Here is a 10,232-nt window from a genome sequence, read left to right on the forward strand (position 1 = left end):
CACCACAACTATATTAAAGGATCACAGCATTAGGAAGGTTGAGAACACTGATCTAGACAATGAAGTGTTCGAAATATCCTCCAAGATACAGACCGACAATTAAAGAAGTGCATTCAGAACTGGGGAAGTAGCTCGGTTGGTAGAACACTGACCTAGAATAAAAAATCCTAGCTTTAGTCAACAACACTCTACAAACCAAGTGTAGTGGTGGATGGCATAATCGGGAAATAGAGGGCAGGGGGATCGACATCAAGGCCAATCTTTGCTGTGTAGCAAGTTTGAAGCCAGCCTAAGTTACATGAGATCTTGTATCCAAAATAAAAATAAAAGAACATTCAGAAAACAAAATATACAATAAATCAGCTCTTAAATATTAAGGTCAAACTAGCTCATGTAGATCAATATCACTATTCCACAGGATAGTCTAGATTAAAATCTGGATAAAAAGCATTTCAATAAACTAAAACAACAAAGACAAGTCAAAGTATTGTGGTTTAAATGTGAACCGTCCCACATGGGCTCATGTATTTGAAAACCCGGTCCCCAGGTGGCTGTACTGTTCTGAGAAGTAGTGGGAACCATGAGTGGTGTCCAGCTGGAGGAATGGGTCACTCAGAGGCAGATCTGGAGGGATTATACTCCCCCTCATTTCCAGGGAACTGTTTACTGAGTCAGAGACATAAAACAAACGATATATACCATAATCTTCCAGCACCACTGACAAGAGCTGCCTCAGCCACTATGTCCTCCCTCCCATGGACTGGAAGCTATGAATCAGCCAAAACCCTTAAATTGATTCTGCTGTGTACTTTTGTCAGAGGACAAAGAAAATTCACTAAAAACAAAATAGTACGAAGTTACAAGGCCATAAGTAAAACAGAAATGAACATTCAGAATGAATGAAGGCCTAACCTCTGCTCTAAGAAGTTTGATAATTTTGAAACATTAGATCTTTGTTTTAATAAAATAACGAGATAGGAGACGAGAAAGCAAATCCAACAACCACACCAAGTGAATTCCAAAACCTTAAACTTGGTTTAAAGTGGTCCCAGACTGGTAGTGACCTAAACACAACAAAGAAAATCAAAGTCCTATATGTGTAACTAACCAAAGATGGACAGTTCTCATACATCTCGTGTCAAGATGGACGAGAACACAGGAGGATATGCTATGTGAAATTATATGAATTATATAAAAATATGAAATTATATGAATATGAAATTATATGAAAATTAATACTTTGTTTTCCCAATTTATTAAGTCAACTCATATTGACCATCCTACAGGTTAACACCAATCAATTAGAAGAACAAGGAACAAAAAACTGGGTGCTCAGAGTACTACCATTTAGAATCTGAACAGTCCAGAGGTACGCTATTAAAGATAATCAATTGTACTCAATTAGGAAACAAGACTCCCAGATCTAAATAAATGGAGAACATTTTCATATGAAAAGATACAGCTGGTTTTATTTCCAAGTTATGAAAAGGATTCTAAGGCTAAAACAGATATAACAGGGAGACCTCAGAATCCATAGGGGACTTAATTCAGTACTACCCACAGAAAGAACAATCTATGAATGCCTAAGTTCCTTCTACAACATAGAACCATATCTGGTACAACCTGAGCACACAACCTGAAAATTTTCTCATACTTTAAAACATCTCTAGATTACTAATGAAAACTAATACAACAGAAATGCTATGCAAACAGCTGTTACACTACATGGTTTAGGGAATAATAAAATGAGGAGAGTTTTGAGGTAGTAGTTTTTAGTGCTCTATACAGACACAATCTTTTTTAAACATTTTCAAACCACAGATGGCTGACTATATTGACGCAGAACCCAGGGAAGGCCAACAAATTACACAACCAGGGCATTAAAACTACCTTAGTATCCAAAGCTTAATTTAATTACAAAGTTACAGCAACCCATTGAATTCCTTCAAGTCAAGAAGTATATGAGTGCTTACTATACAACAGCAGCTGCTTGTCTAGAAAAAAGAAAACAAAATAGGTACAACCCTAAATAAAATAAAATTCTAATGTGCTAGAAATGGGGATACCTGACAATGAATGTGTGCTTTTTAAATTACGATAAGCATGTAACAGATTTTCACGCCCAGAGCTATAAATCAAAGCCAAGCTACTAGGCAAATCTCTCTGCCATGGAGCCACATCTCCAGCCCCCTCATCAGGTATTTTAAAGACTGCTGATTAGTGTTCTCTCAAGAAATTAAAGAGAAGTCAAGCAGAACAGTGAACACCTATAATTCCAGCACCTGGGAGCTGGAGGACTTAGAATTCAAGTAAGCCTCAGCTACAACAGAGAATTTGAGGTTATTTTGGGTACAAGATCATGTCTCAAACAAACAAAACATAAGGAAAATTGCTCCTAAACCCTACATGTTAATATTAATTTGGATTCAGGGGGATATTTTATATAAACCCTTTCTCACTGTGCCTTTCTCAACAGCTCTTCATACAAATCCTAAATGCTGAATGCCACATTAACAAAGCAATCATACATCATCTTATGATGCCTAATAGCATCCCTTTATACTATAAAGGTTTCAACAAACTAGTCAGTAAAAATTATGCAAAAGCAATCACAAATTTTACCATAATGTTATTTTAGGAACAAAAGAAAATGTTGAAAAGCATGAATGACAATATTAAAATGATGTGTAGGCCCAATAGACTGTTTTCAAAGCACAATTTGCAACATAAAACATTTATCCTTCTATCACTAAAGAGTGGTGTCTCATTCATAAACAAGTTTATTACTTACACACACACACACACTTAGTTCATAAATCAGCTCACAAAACTCTTAATAGAGCAAAGTAGAGTAGCACAATCAAAATTATTGCCTTTTCCTATTGAAGAGTCTTACCTCCAGAAACAGCTCTGGTAACTAAAGTAATATGGAAGTACAAATACTAAATGGCAGATGAGGGGAGAGAGGAAGGGGTAATAGCATTAACAAGTTGTGGTCACAGTACATATTAAAAAGTTACAGCTGGTTTCAGAATCAGTAACATACTAATAAACTGAAGAAACCAAATTCTTTAAATACTTTCTTGGGAGTGATGAAGTAGATGCAGTTTTTATCTTCTAAAACCTAAAGAAAGGGCTGGAGATATGTTCAGCAGTTAAGAGCACTGGCTGCCTTTCCAGAAGACCAATGTTCAGTTCCTAGATATGGTAGCTCACAACCATTTTTTTAAACTCTTATAACTCCAGTTTAAGGGAGTTCAATACCTTCTTCTGGTCTCCAACAGCACACAGGCACACACATGGTGCACAGACATACACGCAAGCAAAACAGTCACACATATAAAATAAAAATAAATCAAAAATTTCAGTAAATAAAGCCTAAAGCAATGTCTCTTCCTTTCACCAAAGAATTGGGGATGAAGTGATCCCTTTTAATAAGGCAAACTAAGATTTCCTTCTGTGGATTTTTAAATGCTCCAAAAATTGGGCTAGTTATATGCTAATGTAGAGTTGCACATACACAGACACACAAATACCAAGTTCCTGAATCAAGCAGTCAGCCCAACCAACCTCTGTGCCTGGTCCCTGTCTACAACTCACCACTTTCACCTATCTTACATTTACACTATAATCAGGTCAGGCCAGGAAACATTTATTCGAGTTCCTACCAATGTGAGGCTCTGTGCCAAGAAGCATGTTGATAACTTTACATGTTGAAGAAACAGTAATGAAGCACTCAATCAAAGAACAATGAATAAGATGTGATCTCTGCCCTTTAGAACTTGAGAATTCACACATGAGAATTCTTTCCTCAAGATTCTAAAATCTAGGCAAAATGCCACAATCTTTCTAAAGTTTTCCTGACAATGACCAGAGTAATAATGTTTTTCTTAATAGTTTTAACCTTCAGCTGTTACTGTCTACTCATTTTAGTGTTACTACTAAAGTCTTAAGTCAGGGCTGGAGAGATGGCTCAGTGGTTAAGAGCACTGTCTCTTCCAAAGGACCCAGGTTCAATTCCCAGCACCTAAACAGTGTTCCAGGGACTCCACTGCCCTCTTGTGGCCTCCAAGGACCCCAGGCACATATCCCAGTGCATAGCCATATGTGTAGACAAACGCGCGCGCGCACATTCTTAAGTCATATAAGCTACTAGAGACTCCTTTTTCTGTCTAATTGATTCTTTTAGTATATGTCCACAAAGCTTAGATTACTGTAAAGCCAGAAGAACACAAAATTAAATCTGACCCAACATCAGTCTTTCCCATATCTTTTCAGGAGGTTACTATATATGGACTGGACTGAAATATAGGGCAGCTCAGTTTTATTTATTGAGGCATGGTCTCTTGCTGAATCTGGGGCTGGCCAATTCTGGCTAGTCTAGCTAGCCATCTTTCTCCAGGGTCCTACCACTGCCCTGAATACTGGGATTTCAGGATGTCTGACTTTTGCAAGGGTTCTTTGAGATCAGAACTTCAGTCCTCACACTTGGAACCAACAAGTGCTTTACCCAGTAAGTAATCTTCCCAGGCCCAGGTAGTAAAATTTTGATAAATGACATAAATGGAGTATAATCCAGTCTATTTGTCATATATAAATGCTAATCTGTACTTTGTGAAATCACTGATTCATATTTAGAAATGATCATCTATTCTTGTATGGCAAATTCAACAAACTAATGAGTATCCAAGATGTCCCTATGTATCATGCATACTAGAAAAAACAATGCAGGCTGTGACCCTAGTCACTACCTCACTTAAACACTCATTTAAAACTAGAAGTTTCTTAAAGCACAGCTCAAATACACTGATGTGTAAGGCTTTAAAAACTACACAACCGAAGCCTGACACGATCTCTTAGCAAGTTACTGTTAGTTCTGCAACCCGGTGCTACAAATATTCTACAGAATACTTTTATGAGACTTTAAGCAGCCTTAAAACAAGCAAGCTATGGTAGTGTGCACGTGTATTCCCAGCATGCTGGAGCTTGCAGCAAAAGGATCAGGAACTCAAGGCCAGTCTGGGCTGTATAGAGAAACCCTGTGAAAGAAGGAAGAATTAAAGGTGTAAAAGAAAAAGTAGGACTGTGGAGATGGCAGGGTTGATAAAGTGGCCTTGCAAGTATAAAGACTGAACCCAATGCCCAGAACCAGGTTAAATAAAGGTAAATAAATAAATAAAACTGCCAAGGAGTAGTCCCAATGCTGAGGAACCAGAAACAAGTGAGCTCCTAGAGCTCCCTGGCCACCAGGCTCACCTAATCTGTGAGCTCAAAGTCAAGGAGAAATCCTGTTACAAAAACAAGATGAATGTCTCCTCAAAAACACCCAAGTTTGAGCTCTGTCTTCCACACGCATGCATACCCACATATGTAAACACACACACACACACACACACACACAAAGGACAGCAAGAGCCACCATTTATGTAACAAACCCAAATTTGAGAATGTAATTACATATCAAATTTGTATGTAACAATGAGTTTTTTAAAATTAAGCCTTTGTGACAGTAACGCAATTCCAAAGATGAAATGTGACAACTACTTTCTATATTTAAATTTTGATGAAAAATTTCCCCAAATCAAATTCTCAATGACAATAACCATTATAGGTGTTTATACCATCCTTGTTCAACACTGTAACAGGGACTGGAGACACGGCTCAACAGTTAAAAGCACATACTGCTTCTCCATTATCACAAGCACCTGGAACTCCAGCTTCAAAGAATGAGACCTCCTCTTCTGGCCTCCCTAGGCGCAAAGCGCACACACACAAATATTTTTTTAAAAAATGAAAACAAAGTCCAATAAAGTTTTATGTTCAGTCCATTCCTAATGACAATCCTTTATACCAAGTTCTATTTATTTAAGGTTTGGGGACTAAACTGATAATAGCGGAGTCTACATTATTAATTTATAATAAATGTTCCCCTCAAGTCCTCAAACTACCAAAAATGCTTACTCAAGTTTAATGGAAAAATTAATAGTATTTTTCTAAAATTTCCCAGTTCTATTTAAAATATTTTTAATTTGAACCTAAATTCCCATCACTGTTTATCTTTTCAAATTACTAAGAAATTATCTAAATGTTAATGCAAATAAATTAGAATATATATTGGAGGACTAGAATTATTTCCGAATGTAGCATATTCTTAACTTTTAAAATAACGTTGATCCTGGTAAGGCAGCTCACACCTGTAATCCCAGTACTCTCAGGCTAAGGAAGGGGGTCACCACCATTTCTGGGCTAGCATGGGCTACAAACACAAACAATCACCCTTTAAATTTAGTTTTACCTAGAACTGTTTTTTTTCTTAAAACTTTCACTGTAGTAGAACACAAAAAGAATTTCTTTAAATTTGATATTCTTTTATGGTTTTCCTATAGGTACTTTTTTTTGTTTTTCGAGACAGGGTTTCCCTGTAGTTTCTAGAGCCTGTCCTAGAACTAGCTCTTGTAGACCAGGCTAGTCTGTTACCGTCTAATTACTCTGTGCTTGGGTCATCCGAATCCGCTAAATGAATGAATGAATGAATAAATCTATGTATCTTCTAATTATAAAGATGGAAACTAAGTGGCTGGAGAGATGGCGCTATGGATAACAGCACTTGCTGGCCTTGCAGGGGACTGAGTTTGGTTCCCAGCATCCACACTGAGCCTCTGTCTGTAACTAGAGCTCCACTGGATCTGATGCCATCTTGTGGCTTCTTTGCCATATATATCCACAGTATGACACAAATGAATTCATGGTTTATTAAAAAAAAAAATAAGGGGCTGGAGATACAGTTTGATGGTAATGTGTTTGGCTAGCATGTGTGAGGTCTTGGGTCCAATCGCCATCGCCAAATAGATAAATAATAAATTCTGAAAATGGAAAATAAAAACTATACTTATTTTCATTCACCGATGACACTGCAATCCATCATAAAATGTACAAGTAAAGGGAGGAAAGCTTTAATTCCAGCAATCAGGAGGCAGAGGCAGGTGGATCTCTGGGTTCAAGGGCAGCGCTGGTCTATATAGCGAGTTCCAGGCCAGTCATGGCTACAGTAAGACTGTCTCAAACAAACATACAAGCAAATGGGAAAGGAACGATAATGCCTGAAAAAAAATCTAACTGATGTTACACAGTTCATCTCCAAATGATGCTTTCCATTATTAGAACAATTAATGCAATCTAAGAATCAGAACGGAGAGGTTCCTGGGGTATTCCGTCTTGGAGTGGTGTGTCTGCAGACTGGACAAACACTTGTACAGTGTTAAGAAGAAAGATTCCTGGGGCTGGGGGAAGTAGGTCCCTAGATGGGCTTTTAAGTGTCACTTCTAACATTCCCAATGTACAACACGTGGAAAATGAGAAAACATTCAGTCTTCCAATTAAACGATCTGCTTCGAATCCCAGCGAGGGCACACACTCAAAACTTGTTCCTCCTCCCCCCTACGCCCCCACCTCTCTCAAACGGAGCTTTCCCGAGATTTTCGCAAACAAAGGCACGGAAAATATGCACAGGTGGGATAAAAAGGGGAGTGGCGGAGGCCAGGCTGCGCTCGAGACAGCGCCCCCAAGCCGCCAATCTTCCGGGCCGCACCTGGGAAATCACTGCCCTGCACACCTCCACCCTCAGGTGGCGGCGTCCCGAGCGAATTCCCCGACCTCTTACTCTCCCGCCCTCACCTTGCTCAGGCGCTGGGCATTGTCTGGAACCTCCCGCGCCCAAGGCAGGCACGGAGGAAAGACAAAAAGAGAGAGAGAGAAGTAAAGAACGAGCGGGAGGGACATCAAGCCACCGGCCAGCCGCACGCTCCTTTCGGGCAAGCTGCGCGTCCCTGCCTCGATCCCTCTACCAAATTCCGGTCACACACAAAAAAGCAAGAGCCGCCAGCCCGAAGAGGCTGCAGCCGGCGCTGGCCGGCGCGGAGTGGCGGGCGCCCTGGGTCCCGAGCACGGAGGCAGCGAGAGGGAGAGGAAAATGGGCGTGTGGGTTGGGCCTGGCTGGCCCGAGGCCGGGCTCGGAACAAAGCCGCCCGGCTCCCCCTACCTGGAGCTGGGGCGTCGCCCGGGCGCGCGGCGCGGGGAGAGCGAGCGGCGCTCCTTCGGGACAATGGTCCCCTCCCCCGCCGTCGGGCGCCGGGTACAAAGGCGCGGAGCGGGACCGGCCGCCCGCCCGCCCGCCCGTCCGCAAAGTCAGGCGGAGGCGGGCGAGGGGACGGCGGCGGCCGTCGAGGGCTACGGCCAGTAACCCTTCGGCGGGCGCACGGGCAGCCGCCTCCCCGCCGAGGTGGGGGGGGGGACTCTCGGGCACAAAGAGGAGCGGGACCCCCGCGCCGCCGCCACCCCGGGCTCCCGCCGCCGCCGACGGCGCGCGCCTCCCCGCTCGCCTCACTCACCCACAGCTCGGTGCCCCAGCTCATGGCGGAACCTGAGGCGACTGGCGCCGGCAGGCTAGCTCCCCGCTGTCCGCTCGCTCGTCCCGACTTTCCCCTCTTTAGGCTCGGGCCGGCGAGGCTCTGCCGCGGAAGGTGCCGCCCGCCACCACCGGGTTCCCCAGTGAGTGAGAAAGAGCCACGACTAGAGCGAGCCGCCGCCGCGTCCCCGCCTCCCGGCCGCGGGAGGGAGGGAGGGAGGGAAGGAGGGGGCCGGGGCCGAGGGGAGGCGGGCCAGCGGGGAGGGGGCGGGCCGCGGTGCACGCTGGGATCGGGGCGGGCCCGCACTCGCGCGCGCGGGGGCCTGCGGGGTCTCCTGCCAGCCCTCTGCCCGCGGCTCCCGGCCCCTCCGCGGCGTCTCGTGCCGCCTCTGTCGCCGAAGCCACGCTCAGACCCCCGCTCCAAGATGGAGAGGAGAGGAGGGCGCCCGCTGCCCCCTGCCTGGCTCTGAGACCCCCCACTCAAGCGAGGCGACCCCACACGTCAGCGTTCCCCGCCGACCACTGACAAAGAAACCTCGTCCAGACGTTCGAGCAGAGGGGCGTTTATATGTGTGTGTGTGTGTGTGTGTGCTTGTGTGTGTTTAGGTAAAAATCTTTCTCGTTAAGGGACTTCTCATTACAGGCTTTGATGCCTCAGCCTGGGGTCCTTGGGAATCACAAAAATGTGTAGAGGTCAAACGTTCATAAAGCATTTTGGATTTTCTTTCGGGGAAAATCTTTTTTTTTTTTCCTTTTTTAAAGAAACAAACGATCCCGTAATCACCTGGGGAAGTTGCCATGGTGAAAGGAGAGGCTTGGTGTAAAGCGAACCGGCTGACACCTGCTGGAGGTGAACCACTGTGCTTGCTCGGATTCTGGCTTGGTGAGCTCTCCGGGAGCCGGTGTCACCCCTCACTGTGCCAAACACCCTGTTCAGAAACCGAGGCAGCTCTTGCCTCTGATAGGAATCTGGGATGCGGACCAGCACTTCCTTTTTCTCTCTGCTGAGTTATTTCCCAGCCTGCCTCCACTGGCAGTCAGCAAATTTGGCTGGTGCTACTAAATTACCGAGTACAGTATGCTCAGTAACTCCCTAACATATGCTTTAGTATTAATTGCTCGTTGCTTAAAACACACACACACACACATATACACACACAATCTATAACTAGTAGCGTACTCCTTAGTAGTGAGTCACGACTGACTACCGAATGTTTCAGGGTCCCCGCAACAGGCTTCGTGTCAGCATTGAAACTCCTCCCCTCCAGGACCTGTACAGGTGTCCTAGCTTCTTCCGCCCCAGCCTTCCTGTTTGCCCAGTTCTGCTCCGCCGCCGCCGCCGCCGCCGCCACCGCCACCACCACCACCTGAGATCCAGGCAAACAGCCAGAGCTCTCCAGGCAGCGCAGCCACCGCTCACCAGATTCTCTGCTGTCCTTTTCTGAGGTAGACTGAGCGGAGGAACACTCTCTTCTAATTAGGCTAAGGCTGGTTTTTAAATGCTTTTGGAGAGTCTCTGAAGTCCGGTGTAAGTCATCACCCCGGTAATCTTAAAGCCTCCCGAGCGACTAAGGCGAGACTCTTGGAGTTCCAGGCTAACCTGTGCTGGGGTGGGGCTGGGGGTGAGAAGAGACTGTCTTCCAAACACTGACTAAGCAATACTTACTTTCCAGTCTTTTTCTGTATTTCTCTAGTTCAAACAGAATTCTTTCAAGCTCTGTCTCCCAACAGTGCTAATCTCCTCTGCTCTCACTCTCTAGATAGCATGAGTTTATGTAGCAATCAGAGGTTACACTAATTAGCAGTGGAAAGGACTTTCTAAGTGACT

The 10,232-nt window shown here is 44.2% G+C and overlaps 1 protein-coding gene across 2 annotated transcripts in view; it reads right to left on the minus strand.

The window, feature by feature from the left end:
- Nucleotides 1–8,593, minus strand: part of Fnbp1l (formin binding protein 1 like) — a 75,581-nt gene extending 66,988 nt beyond the window's left edge. For both annotated transcript variants that reach the window (XM_038311828.1, XM_038311827.1), the window contains exon 1: nucleotides 8,388–8,593. In XM_038311828.1, the coding sequence (XP_038167756.1) occupies nucleotides 8,388–8,411 (24 nt within the window). In that variant the 5' untranslated portion in view covers nucleotides 8,412–8,593. The remainder of the gene's footprint in view (nucleotides 1–8,387) is intronic.
- Nucleotides 8,594–10,232: the final 1,639 nt, after the last annotated feature.

This window comes from Arvicola amphibius, chromosome 14 (genome assembly GCF_903992535.2).
Source record: "Arvicola amphibius chromosome 14, mArvAmp1.2, whole genome shotgun sequence".
Lineage (NCBI taxonomy): Eukaryota > Metazoa > Chordata > Mammalia > Rodentia > Cricetidae > Arvicola > Arvicola amphibius.